This window comes from Sus scrofa, chromosome 15, assembly GCF_000003025.6.
Source record: "Sus scrofa isolate TJ Tabasco breed Duroc chromosome 15, Sscrofa11.1, whole genome shotgun sequence".
Classification (NCBI taxonomy): Eukaryota; Metazoa; Chordata; class Mammalia; order Artiodactyla; family Suidae; genus Sus; species Sus scrofa.
This window is the reverse complement of record NC_010457.5, coordinates 131,135,401-131,154,250: the sequence shown is the minus strand read 5'-3', so window position 1 is coordinate 131,154,250 and position 18,850 is coordinate 131,135,401. Positions and strand designations below refer to the sequence as shown.

Here is an 18,850-nt window from a genome sequence, read left to right as displayed (position 1 = left end):
TGAGGTTTCTACAGCTCTCTTAATCCCCAGGTGGCTTTTCCAGAACTAGAAGAGATGGAGGCTGGGTGGAAATGTAAGGGCCAGGAAAGACCTTTTTTTCTTTTTTTTAAGTTTTTTGGGCCACATTTGCAGCATATGGAAGTTTCCAGGCTAGTGGTCAAAGTGGAGCTGTAGCTATCAGCCTAAGCCATAGCCACAGCAATGCGGGATCCAAGCCACGTCTGCAACCTACACCACAGGTCACAGCAACACCGGATCCTTAACCCACTAAGCAAGGCCAGAGATTGAACCCACATCCTCCTGGATAGCAGTGAGGTTTGTAACCCACTGAGCCTCAGTGAGAACCCCATTCAACATTTACTTATGGTGATATTTTAGACTACTTTTCTGTCCTTGCTTTTTAAAATTGGGCCCAAGTTCATTCTTCATTAGTCAATATATGTTTATAGAGCCTGTCTACATAGAAGCCAGAAATAGTCTCATGTGGTAATAATCTGGTTGCAGTTACAGCAAAAGAAATGTTCCCCAATACTCAGGAATTTTAAGATAACTCACTTTTCTCTCCTGCCAGGAGACAGAGGTAAAAGCCCTGGTGCCTGCCCTGGAGGGGGACTTGCACAGGGAAAAGAGAAGATGGTGCTTTGAATTCTCAGCAGTGGGGTTGGAGGGAGAGCGAAGACAGACTGAAGACCTAGGGGGGCGGCAAGGAGAACTGGAAGCCACAATGGAGTCCAGACGTGACTTCGAAACCCCTAGAATCTGAAACCGAGGGCAGCCTAAGGACAGGGAGTGTAGTGAAAGCAATGGGTGAAAAGAGGCACTTTCCCACAAGCCGGCCATTCACACCTGAAGCAAAGTGGAGAATCAAGACGTCAATTTCCACAGCAAACTGGTCCTGCTCTCTGCAGTGATAAAATGATCACCCTGGGCCAAGTCTCATATACGGCAAATTTAAAGGGGAGGTCCTGTCCCCTGAGCTCCCGTAAGCCCTTTCTACACCTCAAATTTTCTCATGTGTAAATTAGAAATAATAATACCTACATTAAAAAATTGTTGGGGGAGTTCCCATCGTGGCTCAGTGGTTAATGGACCCAACTAGCATCCATGAAGACACGGGTTCGATCCCTGGCCTTGCTCAGTGGGTGAAGGATCTGGCTTTGCCACGAGGTGTGGCGTGGGTCACAGATGCGTCTCGAGTCCAGCCTTGCTGTGGCTCTGGCATAGGCCGGAGGCTACAGATCTGATTGGACCCCTAGCCTGGGAACCTCCATATGCCGCAGGTGTGGCCCTAAAAACGCAAAAAAAAAAAAAAAAAATTGTTGGGAAGACTTGACATAGTGTATGTAAAACAGCTTGCATAGCATCTGGAGTAAGAGTTGCTCAATACATGGCATCGGTTGTCTTTGTTGGTTACCTGCAAATATAACTAAATAGCATAATGGGGGATCCATGAACTAGCTCATTCAATCTTCATTTCATACTTCTTTTGGGATAGCTTCCTGTATTGCCATGTCTGTGAAACTAGGAACTACATTTCCCAGACTCCTTTGCTCTTAGCGTCTGGGTACCAGTTAGATTCTACATACTATAGCCAAGCGTGTGAGATTCAGAAGATGGAAGGAAATGGAGGCCATTTTCATGTCGCTGTTTCACTTATAAAGTCACAAAGACACAAGTGGCATGAAGCAGGGGGGCAGTGGTGGAAGCATCTGTTTGACATCCAGATCACAGCTGCAGTGGTTTGCTCTTGGCATCAATCAGTGGTGTCCCCTGATTTCCATTTCTCTAACCCTTCCAGTGACCTTGTAAGCATCTAATTCCTTTATTAAATACTTTCTGTTCAAAATACCTAGAGAGATGATTCCTAAAACTAGAACTGAACCCTGACTGATTCAGATATTGGTGTTTTATCTAAAGAAATATCATATGTAAACTTCCAGGAAATAATTTATTTCATACTACTGCCCAAAACTTACTTAGATTTAAATTATGAGTTCCCAAGTTTAAACCAGTTCAGTGATCTCCTTATTGATGCCATTCCCTTCGAAAGCTGTTGAGATAACCCAAATAAATTTTTCTGGGATCCAGAACAGATAATTCTGTATTTGTATATCAAAATAAAAGATGTACTGTGTTTTTGTGAGCATCATAACTCATCCATTGTCATTCTTTATATTTTATTTCATTGAGAGGAAATAAAATAAATAAAAATTTTGCTTGAAATAATTTTGCCTCCTAATATCCATTTTTCTTTCCTTTTCTGGTATTAATGACCCCAATTTTTAGCTGGAGACACTGCTACCCTACTAAAATTTCCTCCCACTCTCCCTTAAATCTAAGGTCATAACTACATGACTAAATTTTGGCCAGTTAGATGTAAGAAAAAGTGTTGTTTAACTTCTAGAAATTGTCTTTAGAAGGAAGGTATGGAGATTTCTTTGCCCCTTCCTCCTTCCTGTTGGCTGGAGTGCAAATGTGACAACAGGAGCACTAATAGCCATCTTGGGTCATGAGGTAGTATACTAACCACAGAGAAGAATAGAAGAGAATGAGCCTGTGGCCTGCAGAGTGGCCACATAAGCCTGGATTGTGTTATCTCTTGATTTCTTTTACATAAGAAAAAAAATCAGTCTCTAACTTTTTATACTAACTATTATTTTGTTTCTGACTTGTTATTATATGTAGCCAAATCTACTGCTAATTAATATAAGGGGAAGATCCAAACTTCTCCTCCTATCAACCATGGACTATATCTCAGTTTCTAAAAACAAGTGCATTCTCAAAAGCTGACCAACTCCTAAAACACAGTAAGGCATGCTGCCCCAAATGCTAATTTCAGTTTAAAGACATGAAATGATTTCACGGAGGCCAACTCCGTGTATACAGCAACACGGTTTCTAAGCCAGGTGAATAAGTTTGATTTGCTCATATTACTTTCAAAATCAAATTGAGGCATCAATTTTGAATAAACAGCAAATCTTCCACCTTAGCTGACGGTCCATTCATTAAGACTAGCATTATTGATTTAAAATGGCTCAATTTTGGTTTAAACTGGCCCTCTGCTGTTCATCGTGTGACCACACTGCTGTTGACAGCACATCCTATAGTATAATCTGCTTTGCAGCTCTCTATTCCAGAGTCCATAGATCAGAGGGTTAAAACACTGGGCAAACGCGAAGACTCCAAAGAGCACCAGATTTAACGCAGAGAAAAACACGCCACACTTCTTTCCCAAACCTATGAATAACAGGGTTGGTATTACATGCAAACCCAACTGCACTAAATGGATAAGGACTGTTTTCCTTGCTTTGATATTGGACCTATTAAAGTGGCCAGCCCGTTTCCCTTCTTTGTATATCAGAGAGTAACTTAGAAGAATGATAGACAGAAGGAGGAAAAGGAAAGCCATGCCGATGGCTCTGGCAGGAATGCCATTCAAGATCACCGGGCAAAGGGGTTCAGATTTTAAAAGAGCAACCCAAGTGGAGTTAGTGCCCTCTATGAGGAATAAGCAAACATTCTTCAGTATAATGATTACCCAGATCCCAGCCAGAATCCGGTATTTAACTAAATCTACAAAGGACAGAGATTTCAAAGGCCAGCAAATCACTAGGTAGGTGTGGACAGCCATCAGGGCCAGAGTGAAGAGAATCCCTTCCCCAACACTGAGCTGTGCCCCGAATACCACCCAGCACATCAGCAGGGAGCTGTTGGCCAGCATGGCCCGCATCCCCTGGAAAACCACCCCCAGGCCACAGTAGGAGGAGATGCACAGCAGATGGTGGCAAAGCAGGATGTATCGGACCTCCCTTCTCATCTTGGAGTTCTGTGACACTATGGAGACAATGATGACCGTGGTGAAGGTGGCAAAGGAGAAAGCCACCACGTATACAGAGGCCTTCACTGTTGCTTCCAGTCTCAGCCAATGCGACGTGTTGCAGTGCTCGGAAGACACGTTCATGATCTTCAGGCCACCTTGGCTCCTGCAGGAGAAAGAACGACAAAGGGTGAATCTGCGGTAAAGCCTCTCATGTGGTCTTCCAACGCTCTGACCTTGGGGACAGTCTCAAGCAACAGAGTATATGTTTTTCGTTACAGATGATGGCAACTTTAGAGAGAGTGTTGACGCGGATCAAAGAAATTATCTGGGGAGCTCCCGTCGTGGCTCAGTGGTTAACCAACCCGACTAGTATCCATGAGGATGAGGGTTTGATCCCTGGCCCCGCTCAGTGGGTTAAGGATCCAGAATTGCCACAAGCTGCAGTGTAGGTCTCAGATACAGCTTGGATCTGGCTTTGCTGTGGCAGTGGTTTAGGCTGGTAGGGCCAGCTCTGATTTGACCCCTATCCTGGCAACTTCCACATGCTGCAGGCACAGCAGCTGCATCCCTAAAAAGACAAAAAAAGAAAGAAATCATTTGGAGTCTTCATTTCAGGTGAGTGAGTACCATGATATTATGATTTATAATAAGAAACACACACACACACACACACACACACACACACACACACACACACACACACACCACACATATATATATACATACTTGGTCTTCATTTCATTTCTAGCCCAGAGCTAAAACTCTTGGAACACGCTAAGTGATGAGATTGAGGGACATTTGTTATGTTAATGAGGTGACTTTTGGAAAGTCCCTAAGTCACCTGAGAATAGGGACCCCTCAGGGGTGGGGAGGTTTGAGGAAGGGGGCCAACCATGTGATTAAAAGGTTGGAACTTTCAGTCCCACCCCTTCCCCAAACCTTCAGGGAGAGGAGAGGGGCTGGAGGTTGAATGAATCACCAGTGGCCAATGATTCAATCAATTGCGGCTGTGCAATGAAGCCTTCCCAAAAACCCAAAGGACAGGGCTGGGAAAGCTTCCATGTTGGTGAAGCTTCAGGGACAGTGACACACCAGGAGAGGGTGTGGAAGCTTTGTGGCCCCTACCCACACCTTGCCCTTCGCATCTCTTCCGTTGGCTACTTCTGAGTTACACGCTCTTGCACTAAACAGGTGATCTAGTAAGTAAAATATTCTCTTGGTTCTGTGAGCCCCTTTAAGGAAGTTAGTCCAATGCAAGAAGGTACACAGGTGACAACCTGGCCTCCCAACTGGTGTCTGAGCAGGGATGTGAGACAGTCTTATAAGACTGAGCCCTTAACCTGTGGGGTCTGGCTCTGCCTCCAGGTTTATAGTGTTGAACGGAGTTGAAATGTAGGACTCCCAGCCTATGTTGAAGAATTGCCTTGGTTGTGGTGGTAGGAGGGGTTGGGGGGGACTACCACACAGGAAATAGGATCAGAATTTTAAACATATGCTCAAATCATCTAAAAGGTGTCGGGGGGTGGGGGGAGGAATGAAAGGTGTTCTCTAAATACCCCCAGCAAGTTGCGCCAAAGCAGGTCAAAGTTTTATTCCTTAAGCCTCCTTTTCCATCTTTGTGAGAACTTTTTTCTTCAATTTGGAGGATAAACCACAACTTTGTCAAGGTCCATGATTAGCTACCAAACCCTCGTTAACATTTAATGCAGGCAAATGTCTATGGGCAAAATTAGGGCCAAAGGTGTGAGGAATGTGGGGAAGTTGTTGCTGCAAATGGATCCGGGTCCCTAAGACGGGAAAGGGAGAGCAAAATGATGATGATAATAAAAATGGTAATGAAAATGAAAATGATAATGAAAATGAAAATGATAATGAAAATGATAATGACGGCAATCATGGATGATGAAGTACTTTCTAGGGATCAAAAACTTTCCTCAGAGAATATTCCTTACTAAGTCTGGAGTATGTTTTATTTTTCACCCCATGGTTTTTGTTTGTTTGTTTGTTTTTGCTTTTTAGGGCCACACCCTCAGCGTATGGAGGTTCCCAGGCTAGCGGTCAAATCGGACCCCTAGTAGCCACTGGCCTACGCCACAGCCACAGCAACGCGGGATCCCAGCCGTGTCTTCGACCTACACCACAGCTCACGGCAATGCCGGATCCTTAACCCACGGAGCAAGGATCGAACTCGTGTCCCCATGGATGCTAGTCAGATTGGTTAATCGCAGAGCCACGACAGGAACTCCATCTACCCCATGGTTGATTATGCACTTTTCACAAGTGGGAAACCTCAGATGTAGGACAAGTAACAAGCTACTCAAGGTCGTACAGTTGTCACCTTGGTTGGGCCAGGATTTGGATTTGGAGCAAGGCCTGAGCTGACTCTCTCAGCCACGGCAAGGCCAAAGGGATGCATTCTCCCAGTGCGTCTTGGGTCAATGTCATTTGGCCAGCTGGACCCATTTGTAGGAACGCTTGTTTCTACTGCTGAGGGGCTGGAAGAGGGCATGCCCGGGAAGGTGCTGGGATCTCAGTGTTGCTGCAGGATGGGGCCCACTAAGACGGTAAGACGTGCCCAGTAGCCTGATAAAGCTTCCCAAGCATGCACAGCACACTGTGTGGCATCTTGGAAGCTCCCAAATGACAATGTCATTGCTGTCTCTGTGAAAAGTCTGCTGGAGAAATACCGACAGTTGCCTCCCCACTGCCCTGCAGCCAAGCGCCTGGGCCCCTCCGTAGCCTTGCCACCTCACTTCCTTACAACCTTCCTCAGACATCGCCTGCTCCTCCATCACAGAAGCTCGGACAGGGAGTAAACTTCTGCCTCATGGAAAAATCATTCTGCAGACTGTGCTGAGTCCATCAGGGTCTGTCTCTTAAAAATCGAACCCAAGGATTCTCAGAGAATGCAGTTCGAGCGCAATGTCATTGACCTGCCAGTCATGTTGGCGTGCAGATGAGAGGAAGAGAGAGAGACAGAGAGGGGTAGGGGAGAAGCAGAGAGAAGCAGGGACCACGAAGGCCCCGGCAAGACACAGAGCAAATGGGGGCTCCTGGACTTCCGGTTCCACCAAGAGGCCCTGCATTTTCTGTCCTTGGTTCTGAAAACATCACACACACCCCTCTACTATTTGGGCTAGCTTAGATAAGTTTCTATTCTTTTATTCTGGCTCCCAGAGATCAAAGTATATCAAATGGACCCTGAAGAGGCACAGTAAATGCTATTGATTTCCTAAAGGGCAAATCACAGTGGAGGTACAACCACTGCAAATTCCTAAGAATCTAAAATGCCAGGTTCCTTATGAAATCCTTCACTGAAGGTGTAATTTTCCCCCCTACATATTGCATTTCACCCTCTGTGGAGACTTTTCCCTATTCTGATGGATTTTTCTGCATTGTCATGCTGTTAAACTCCAGGCATTTACTCTCTCTACTCTCCAGCTCTTCAGCAAGGAACAGAAATTGTAATGATCATTGTCATTGTCAAGATTTCTTTTAGCTGCAGATTTTTGAGTCTGCAAGAACTCCTCAATAATGAACAGGAAAATGCACATCTGCCTGCAATAAATGCCTTTTCCTTAATCTCTGGCTCCCAGAGCACAGGGCTGTAGCTGCCCTCAGGGTACCACCTTCAAAATTAAGGGCTTCCTTGGGCGTTCCCCTTGTGGCTCAGTGGTAACGAACCCAACTAGTATCCAAGAGGTTGTGGGTTTGATCCCTGGCCTTGCTCAGTGGGTTAAGGATCCCATATTGCCATGAGCTGTGATGCAGGTTGCAGACATGGCTTGGATCCCACATTGCTCTGGCTGTGGTATAGGGTGGTGGCTGTAGCTTAGATCTGACCCCTAGCCTGGGAACTTTCATATACCTCAGGTGCATCCCTAAGAAGTAAAGAAAGAGAAGAAACTGAGGGCTTCCATAAAGACTGCATGAAGCCCTGGTAAGAGAGAACCCTCTACCCTCAGCTGGGGAATCATATGAACTGAGCTCTAGGCCTAGATCTGCTGCCAACAGTGAGTAAGATTTCGGATACAGAAACCCCTGTGCTTCTCTGGTCCATGTCCCCTTACCTCGTACGCAGTCATCATGGCCAAGCTCCACATCCTTTCTCTCTGTAGCTATAGTCAACCTCATGCGTATCCCCAGGGGCCAGCTCTTAACTCAGGCCTGGAGTATCTGGGCTTTTCCCTTATTCCTGAGAATAAGATTATCCCAACCTCTGCCCCAGAATGTTCTCACCTCATTCCTTGTCTCACTAACCTGAATGGAGCCCCTGGACCTCTATCTAGGACAGGGACTGACTCGTGCTTCCAGACCCCCTCTCGGGATCTGAAACCCAGCCTCTGAGCCCCAGACTTAAGGTGGTTGCTCCTGGCAGGATCCACAGTGGTGACAGCCTCCCTAACAGCCTGGCCCTCCCAACAGTGCCCACTCCTGAGCTAACTGTTGGTGGGTGACTCAGCTGATGGGTTACTTTCCTCATTATTTGGTCTTGCTCCCACCCACCCCCATTCTGCCCAGAATCCCAGTGTTGCACTAGAGCACCCCTGCTGGAGTCCTCATTCCTGCTCAGCTGGACTTACCTGCACCTGCATCCCACCTCTCCTCCCCCCCACACCTGTCTAGTTCATTTGACAGCACCTTCCCAATGGCGATGAGTAGGGCTTGACCGACTGTGTTCTAAGAGGTACAGAGCACGAGTGACTGTCATTATGTGTCTTCTAGAATAAAATTTGCAAAGCTGTTTCTGAATTACTGCAGCTGCAGCTGTAATAAAGGCTATACTACAATCCCCTCCCTCCAGAGCTGAAAAGATTTCAGGAAACTATGGTTGAGACCAGGCAAAGACTAGTTCCTTTAGTTTTCTAACATATTTGAGGCACGAATCAACATGGCACAGTGTTTCATTGCTCTACTCAACCAATCTCTACTGAGCCTGGAAATAAACCATGTATTATTCTAATCAGTCTAGCGAAAAAGTGGTAAAACACAGGCATCCGCTGCAGAAGCTCCTGGTCCAGTGGAAGATGCAGGATACATTGTAATTCACAATAACCAAAAGCATCATGTCTAGTTTTAGTCATTTAGAAAATTAAAAAAAAAAAAGCTGGATGTGCTATGGGAGGGTTGTTTAGAAATAGGAGCTCTCACTGTGGCCTGAAGCAGTCCAAGAGAACTCCCTGGCGGAGCGGAGAAATGAATCAGACCTTTCTTTTTTTTTTTTTTTTTTTTTTTTTGTCTTTTTGCCTTTTCTAGGGCTGCTCCCAAAGCATATGGAGATTCCCAGGCTAGGGTCTAATCGGAGGTGCAGCCGCTGGCCTACGCCAGAGCCACAGCAACACAGGATCCAAGCCACGTCTGCGACCTACAACACAGCTCACGACAACGCCAGATCCTTAACCCACTGATCGGGGCCAGGGATCGAACATGCAACCTCATGTTTCCTAGTCAGATTTGTTAACCACTGCACCATGAAGGGAACTCCGAATCAGACCTTTCAATGATGAAAACTAGAGCAAAGCAGGGCAAGGGTGAGGTGGGGAGGGAGAGGAGAGGTACAGATTCCAGGCAACAGAAAACAGTGGGAACCAGGGGACAATGAGCAGATAGATTACTTTTGGTGAAGGCTTGTTTAGAGGACTACAGACAAATTAAAGCCAGGATCAAATTTGTAGGGCCTTGATGCCATGCCAAGAGTTTAAATTCATTTTGTAGGCAATAAGGAGGCTTTCTTGATTAAAATTAAGAGCAGCCCATGCCCCAGGTGAAGAGCCAATAGGAGATGTCCAGCCCTGCCTGTATATGGGTATCTGATGGGAGCTGGGCAGGACAGACAACCCTCCAAGGAGAAATTTGCACAAAGAAGGCAGCACAACCATCACAAATGGCAAGGATACTTTTTATGCACATGAAATCTCCAGAAGGGTTGCAACTCCACAAAATCAAAGAGAGCAAGTATCGCTGCTTATCATTTATTTATGAGGCCCCAAGAAGATGGGTAATTTATTCAGGATCATGCAGCCAGAAAGACTCTCCCAGCCTCCACTTATATTCCTTCTTGGGGGTATATTTGCATATCAAGAGCTCTTGGCCAGCAAACCCATAGAATGAGCCCTCATCCATACCTATCACCTCTGCTGAAGAACAGTTCTTAGAGTCTTCTTTCTGGAATTCTAAAATGGGGAATAACTGTTTCCTTCTACCCAAAATGTTACCTTGGCTTCAGTTGTGAAAGAAAACACTGAAGCAAAGACAGGTCAGCAAAGAATTACAGTATGTCCACAATTGTCCCCAAAAAAATCAGAATCAGCCACCACCACTCCCTACACAAATCCCGTGAGAAGTACATGTGTGGGAGGACTGGTTGGGTACATACAAGACCAGTGAAGCACCCAGGTCTCATCCTAAGTGCCCTGCTTGGGACAAACCCCTAACGGCAGCTTACTGCTCTCGGGAGAGAGGCTGACTATACAAATGGATTTGGCCAGAACTCTCACCCATGACCTGCAGCAAACTAATGGGAAAACCAGGGTTTCATTACAGTAACCGAGCCGGTGAGGCAGCCTGTGGTAAATCAGATTTGGGTGGGGGAGGGGGCCAGGTCAGGTGGCTGTCTCTTTCTACTGATAATCCAGGAAGCCAAACAGCAACCCCTACAACAATCAGTCCAAAACAGCCAGGACTTGATGACTAGCTGACAATTTCTGTATTTTTGTCCCTGCTTCCAACTTAGGACCAACCAGAAGAAGTCAAATATGCACCCCTAACCACTCACATAAGATGCCCTGTTTCCAGCTCCACCTCCAGCTTCCCCAGGCCCACAGTCCCCCATTAGGGCCCACCTGAAACCTTCCCTTTTTTTCCATCAGAAAGCTTTCCCACACCTCTACCTGCCTGTGAGTCTCTGCCAAAATGTGGGTGATGGTGGCTGACTCCCTTATTGCAGCAAGCTCTGAATAGATAGGCTTTGCTTTTCTCCTGGGGCTGGCCTTTGTTTATGTCCACATGGGAGTGAAAAGACAGGGCTATTGGCTTTGCATGTTGAGCTGATTGATCCGTGGCAGCCCGTGCTTCCTCTCCATCCTCTGCCCCTTCCTGCCAGCACAGGGGCATAGTGGGGAGCTTGGGTCAAGTGAGGTGGATTCCCTTCGTGGAGGGCAGCTGCTACCTCAGCCTCATTATGAGCTCTGGATCACAGAGTAGGGGAAAATTTCACTTTCCTCTTACCTTTGGAGGTCCTCCAGGCAACCATTCCTGAACAGACACCACAAATCAGAGGAACACTGGATGTGTATAAATGTGGGTGATGGGCCTGGAAGAGAGCATAAGAAAATTACACTTGGTTATAACAAAGACAAGCCATAACAGCAGATAACATGTGTTGATTGCTCACTATAAGACAGTGCCCCTGGGGGCTGACTTGCTTCATCTGCACAACAAGCCCGTTAAGTAGACTATCATTATTATTCCGATTTTCAGTAAAGAAAGCTGAGGGGTAGAGGAAGAAAGTAACTCACAGGGGTTAATTAGCTCATGACATTGATACTGGAATTTGGACCAGGCAGTCCAACTCCAGAGCCCGCTCCCTAAACCACTGGGCCAGGGGTCCCCAGACAGTGAAGGCTGGTAATTAAAGAAGTAAAAGGTTCCCCTCACTTCTTCTCAGGGAGCTGCTGAGAAGACTGCCTTTAAATGCAATTCCCAGGATTTCTGGGATAATATTTTGTTGTTTGAGTTAGGAAAAAAAACAAATATATTGCGGCCATACTGATGAACCATGTTGATACTTGTGAATTGAGTTCCTGAGGAAGAAGAAGGAGGAGGAGGAAGAAGGAGAAGAAGAGGACGGAGAAGAAGAAGAAGAAGAAGGAGAAGGAGAAAGAAGAAAAGAAAATGCTGAGCAGGTGTCAAGGTCAAAACTGTGTCCCACCCCCCCCAAAAAAAATTCAAATGTCTTACCCCCCAGAACCTCAGACTGTGACTGTATTTTGTAGATAGGGTCTTTAAAGAGGTAATTAAGTTAAAATGAAGCCACTGGGGGGATTAAGATGGCAGAATCGAAGGACTGGAGCTCAACTTCTCTCCTAAAAACAACAAAATTTACAACTAAATGCTGAGCAATCTTCAAACAAATGGACCAGAAACTTTCAAAAAGATATCCTACCCCAGAAGACAAAGAGGAGGCCACATCAAGAGGCAGGAGGGGCGATTATGCGATATAAGTAACCCCATACCTCCCGGGTGGGAAGCCCCACAGACCATAGAAAAGATCAATGAAATGAAAAGCTGGTTCTTTGAAAAGATCAACAAAATTGATAAACCCTTAGCCAGATTTATCAAGAAAAAGAGAGAGGACTCAAATCAATAAAATTAGAAATGAAAAAGGAGAAGTAACAACAGATATCACAGAAATACAAGGGATCATAAGATCATAAGAGACTACCATATGCAACTATAAGCCAATAAAACAGAAAACCTAGAAGAAATGCACAAATTCTTAGAAAGGTACAATCTTCCAAGACCAAACCAAGATGAAATAGAAAAGATGAACAGACCAATCACAAGTACTGAAATTGAAACTGTGATTAAAAAATTTCCAACAAACTAAAGTCCAGGACCAGATGGCTTCACAGGCGAATTCTATCAAACATTTAGAGAAGAGTGAATACCTATCCTTCTGAAACTATTCCAAAAAAATTGCATAGAAAGAGATACTCCCAAGCTCATTCTATGAGGCCACCATCAACCTAATACCAAAACCAGACAAAGGTACCACAAAAAAGGAAAACTACAGGCCAATATCACTGATGAACATAGATGCAAAAATCCTCAACCAAATACTAGCAAACTGCATCCAACAATACCTTAAAAGGATTGTACATCATGATCAAGTGGGATTTATCCCAGGGATGCAAGTGTTCTTCAATATCTGCACATCAATCAGTGTGACAGACCACATTAACAAACTGAAGAATAAAAACCATATGATCCTCTCCATAGATGTGGAAAAAGCCTTTGAAAAATGCAACACCCATTTCTGATAAAAACCCTTCAGAAAGTGGGCATAGCGGGAACCTACCTCAACATACTAAAGGCCATATGTGACAAACCCACAGCTAACATCATTCTCAATGGTGAAAAGCTGAAAGAATTCCCTCTGAGATCTGGAACAAGACAATGATGTCCACTCTCTCCACTACTATTCAACATAGTTTTGGAAGTCCTAGCCACAGCAATCAGAGGAGTAAAAGAGATAAAAGGAATCCAAACTGGAAAGGAAGAAGTAAAACTATCACTATTTGCAGATGCCATGATACTATACCTAGATAATCCTAAAGACTCTACCAGACAACTGTTAGAGCTCATCCACGAATTTCACAAAGTTGCAGGATACAAAACTTACACACAGAAATCGATGGCATTTCTATATACTAACAATGAAAGATCAGAAAGAGAAATTAGGGAAGCGATCCTGTTCACCAACACATCCAAAAGAATAAAATACCTAGGAGTAAACCTACCTAAAGAGACAAAAGACCTGTACTCTGAAAATTCTAAGACGCTGATGAAAGAAATCAAAGATGACAAAAGTAGATGGAAAGACATACCATGCTCTTGGATTGGAAGAGTCAATGTTCTCAAATGACCATACTACCCAAGGCAATCTACAGATTCAATGCAATCCCTATCAAATTTCCAAGCACATTTTTCACAGAACTTGAACAAAATATTTTAAAGTTTGTTTGGAAGCATGAAAGGCCCAGAATAGCCAAAGACATCCTGAAAAAGAAAAATGGAGCTGGAGGAATCAAGCTCCCAGACTTCAGACTATACTAGAAAGCAACAGTCATCAAAACCGTATGGTACTGGCACAAAGAGAGACATATAGATCAGTGGAACAGGATAGAAAGCCCAGAATTCAACCCACGCACCTACAGCCAACTAATCTATGACAAAGGAGGCAAGGATATACAGTGGAGAAAAGACAGCCCTTCAATAAGTGGTGCTGGGAAAACTGGACAGCCACATGGAAAAGAATGAAATTAGAACACTCCCTAACACCATACACAAAAATAAACTCAAACCCAGATATAAGACCAGATACTATAAAACTCTTAGAGGCAAACATAGACCAAACACTCTCTGACATAAATGACAGCAACATCTTCTCAGATCCACCTCTTAGAGTAATTACAATAAAAACAAAAATAAACAAATGGGACTTAATTAAACTTCAAAGTTTCTGCACAGCAAATGAAACCCTAAAGAAAACAAAAAGACAACCCAAAGAATGGGAGAATATATTTACAAATGAATCAACTGACAAGGGATTAATCTCCAAAATTTATAAACACCTCCTACCACTCAATACCAAAAAAAAAAAAAAAAAAAAAAAATCCATCAAAAAATGGGCAGAAGATCTAAACGGACAATTCTCCAAAGAAGACATACAGATGGCCAAAAAACACATGAAAAGATGTTCAACATAACTCATTATTAGAGAAATGCAAATCAAAACCAGTATGAGGTACCACCTTACACCAGCCAGGATGGTCATCATCAAAAAGTCTGAACAATAAGTGCTGGAGAGGGTGTGGAGAAAAAGGAACACTAGTACACTGTTAGTGGGATTGTAAATTAGTGCAACCACTGTGGAAAACAGTAAGGAGATTCCTCAGAAAACTAAAAATAGAACTACCATTTGATCTAGCAATCCCACTCCTGCACACCTACCCAGAGAAAACCATGACTTGCAAAGACACATGTACTCCAATGTTCATTGCAGCACTATTTTCAATAGCCAAGACATGAAAACAACTAAATGTCCATCTACAGAGGAGTGGATCAAGAAGACGTGGTACATATACACAATGGAATATTACTCATCCATTAAAAGGAACGAAATACCAGCATTTTTAGCAACATGGATGGACTTAGAAATTATCATGCTAAGTGAAATCAGCCATACAATGAGACACCAACATCAAATGCTTTCACTGACATGTGGAATCTGAAAAAAGGATAGGATGAACTTCTTTGCAGAACAGATGCTGACTCACAGACATTGAAAAACTTAAGGTCTCCAGAGGAGACAGTTTGGTGGGTGGGGGGATGTGCTAGGGTTTTGGGATGGAAGTCCTGTGATTTTGGATTGTGATGATCATTGTACAACAATAAATGTAATAAATTCAAAATAAATAAATAAAAAAGAAAGAAAAAAAAAATGAAGCCATTAGGGAAGCAGTCATCCAATCTGACTGATGCCCTGTGTTCTTATAAGAGAGGAAATTAGGATATACAGAGTGAGACCCTGTGTGTGCTCAGAGGAAAGGCCATGTAAAGAGGTAGCAGGAGGCCAACTATCTGCAAGGCAAAGAGAGAGGCCTCAGGAAACCACCCCTGCCAGCACCTTGATCTTGGACTCCCAGCCTCCAGAACTGAGAAACTAAAAGTCTATTGTTTAAGGCACCCAGACCATGGCATTTTGTTATGGCCACCTGAGCTCTCTGGTACAGCAGGGAGAAGCAGCTATCAGCTACCACCTAACATCCAGGTAGCTGAGAATGGCTTTCCATGGCTCCAGCTAGACTCCTTCCAGAACTTGAACCTGGGAATTTCTGAAGAAGGGAAGATCTCTGATCTCTGAGATGGAGAAGAGCTTTCCTTTCCCAGGTGCTTAATGTTCATGGGGCAGTGTCTGCCATTATCTGACTCACTGCCAAAGAGAAAAACTCATCAGCCGAGAAGAAACTTTAGAAATGATTTCCAGCATTGAGTGGTTGCTGGCAGAAGGCCAATGAGAAAAAGTGGATACTTCCAGAATGGCCCTTAAAACCCTTCCCAAATAATCAGACCTTCTCCTCTCCCACAATAAACATGCCACCTTCTCTTTAAACATGTCTTTCACTTTGCTCTAATCTTGGCCTTACTTCTTTGGTACTTTAAAAATCATTCCAGTGTGTGAAGCCTCTGGGATCACCTCTGTTATTCTCTTCCAAGCAGGCAGGAAGGAAGGGAGGGAACTGGTATTTACCGAACACCAGGCACTTGACATCAAGAAGAAGCACTTGCAAAACAGTAGCTGTGATTGTTAACCATCTGGAAACAATTCCCAGAGGTGACGGGAAGAACCGGGTGAAATCACAAAGCCTCTGAAGGTGTATCCTGTGACTTCTAAAGGCAGAAAAATCACACATTTTCCTAGTGAGTGTTTTCCCAAGCATTTAACTTTTGAGTGTTAGCCTACCTTTTTTTATGAAAAGGGAAATCCTCCAGCTTCCTTCCTCAATTGTTTTCTCATCAAAACTTTGATCTACAGAAGTTCTTGTAAGCACTCCTAGGATTCCTTCATCTAGAGACCCACTACCTTGCTTTAGAAGACACTTGGCCTTTTCTAAACTACTTAATGCTCAAAAACACTTCTTAAAAAACAACATGAACCATACACCTATGATCAATTCATCTCTGACAAAGGAGGCAAGAGTATACAATGGAGAAAAGACAGTCACTTTGGCAAATGGTGTGGGGACAACTAGATGATCACATGTAAGTCAGTGAAGTTAGAAGACACCCTCATGCTATATACACAAGAATAAACTCAAAATGGCTTAAAGACTTAAATATAAGACATGATACCATAAAACTCCCAGAAAAGAACATAGGCAAAACATTCCCTAACACAAATCATAGCAATACTTTCTTAGATCAGTCTCCCAAGGCAAAAGAAATAAAAGTAAAAAAATAAACAAGTGGGACCTAATCAAATGTATAAGCTTTTACACAGCAAAAGAAACCATCAACAAAAGAAAGACCACCTATGGACTGGGAGAAAATATTTGCAAACAATGTGACCAACATGGGCTTAATTTCCAAAACAGGCAAAAAGCTCATACAGCTCAATATCAAAAACACACGCACTCTTGAGAAAAAGAATGCATATATATGTATGTTGTACAGCAGAAGTTGACACATTATAAATCAACTATAATTTTTAAAAATTTTTTAAAAAACCACGCACACTCAAATAATGGGCAGAAAAATCTAAATAGACATTTCTCCAAAGAAGACATACAGATGGCCAGCAGGCACATGAAAAGATGCTCAGCATTGCTAGTTATTTGAGAAATGCAAATCAAAACTACTATGAGGTATCACCTCATATTGGTTGGAATGATCATCATGAAAAAGTCTACATATAATAAATGCTAGAGAAGGTGTGGAGAAAAGAGAGCCCTCCCACACTGTTGGTAGGAATGCAAATTGGTACAGGCACTACACAGTTTGAGGGTTCCTTTAAAACTAAAAATAGAATTACCATATAATCCAGATATCCCACTCCTGGGTATATATACAAAGATTGAAATTCAAAAAGATACTTGTACCCCAATGATCATAGCACCACTATTTACAACAGCCAAGACATGAAAGCATCCTAAGTGTTCACTGATAGGTAAATGGATAAAGATGTGGTACATATATGCAGTGGAATACTACTCAGCCATAAAAAAGAACGAAATAATGCCATTCACAGCAACATGAAAGGACCTAAAGATTATCACACTGAGTGAAGTAAGTCATACAGAAAAACAAATACCGTATGACATCACATATGCAAAATCTAAAAAAAAGATACAAATGAACTTGTTTACACAACAGAACCAGACTCATAGATACAGGAAACAAATGTATGGTTAACAAAGGGGAAAGGGGAGAAAGATAAATTAGGTATTTGGAATTAACAGATACATACTACTATACAGAAAATAGATAAACAATAAGGATCTACTGTGTAAAACAGGGAACTACATTCAATATCTTATAATAACCGGTAATGGAAAAGAATCTGAAAAAGAATATATATATATATATACATATATATATGTATATATATATATATAAAATGCACAAATTTTTTTTTTTTTGTCCTCTTGCCTTTTTAGGGCCACTCCCACGGCACATGGAAGTTCCCGGGCTAGGGCTGTAGCCGCCAGCCTACACCAGAGTCACAGCAATGCGGGATCCGAGCCGTCTGCTATGAACACCACAGCTCACGGCAACACCAGATCCTTAATCCACTGAGCAAGGCCAGGGATCAAACCTGCAACCTCATGAATCCTAGTCATATACGTTAACCACTGAGCCGCAACGGGAACTCCTACAGATATTTATATATATGTATAAAATTGAATTACTTTGCTGTACACCTGAAACTAACACAACATTGTAAACCAACTATGCCTCATTTAATAAAAAAAAAAAAAAAAAACATGCTCATGCATCTTAATTGAACACCACAAGATTTTGAAAAAGGAGGCTGCTCATGGATGGGGCAGGATGAAACAAATCCCCAAACCTGGAATATAAGCAAATATCTGAGAAGGAAGTAATGGAAAGAAAGTAGCTCGTGAGGAATGATGATGAAACTCTTTCCTTTTAGAACTTAGATAACCATAGGTGTGTGCGATCCACATTATTACAGTAACAATAATGTCTGTATAAACAAAAAGGACACAATGTAATGACAGATTTCACTGTCCTATAAATTGCAGAAGAAATAAGGCATAAGACTCATTCCAGGATTTCAGAAAGATTGTTCACTACTAACTATAACAGTGTCTTTTGTAATAAATAACATTTTCATGCATCTTAGAAACTTAAGCAATGAATTTATAGGAAATGACGGTACGCTGGTTAAAATAATACAGTCATTCAATTTTACTTGGCTGGAGTTCTCTGCAACGACATGGGACGGACCAAGGTACAAAAGTGGCAGAGGAGGACTGTTATTCAATCAGTTGGTGAATTCCAGCGATGTGCGTGGACCTAGGAGCTGGGATAGTCAGTAACCAGTCTGAGGCAAGACTCTGATGTCAGGCAGCTTACACAATCCTGAATCTTCTGACAGTTCTCCACAGGTAGTATGCAGATGGCCTTTCTCCCTTCCTGCCTAATTCTCCGGATGACAAAGCTCAATATAATGTCTATAAACCACAAAGAGCAAACGTCAATCTATGTGTTGCTAAGAAAATG

General features: G+C 43.1%; 1 protein-coding gene across 6 annotated transcripts in view; it reads right to left on the bottom strand.

Annotated features, from left to right (window-relative positions):
* Positions 1,930–18,850, bottom strand: part of LOC110257072 (probable G-protein coupled receptor 148) — a 34,976-nt gene continuing 18,055 nt past the window's right edge. For 5 of the 6 annotated variants that reach the window (XM_021075660.1, XM_021075661.1, XM_021075656.1 and 2 more), the window contains 2 exons: positions 11,048–11,132; positions 1,930–3,983 (listed from right to left, as the gene is read on the bottom strand). In XM_021075660.1, the coding sequence (XP_020931319.1) occupies positions 3,047–3,961 (915 nt within the window). In that variant the 5' untranslated portion in view covers positions 3,962–3,983; positions 11,048–11,132 and the 3' untranslated portion in view covers positions 1,930–3,046. Of the gene's footprint in view, positions 3,984–11,047; positions 11,133–11,779; positions 11,905–18,850 lie in introns of all 6 variants that reach the window. The other variant, XM_021075659.1, reaches the window with a different exon arrangement.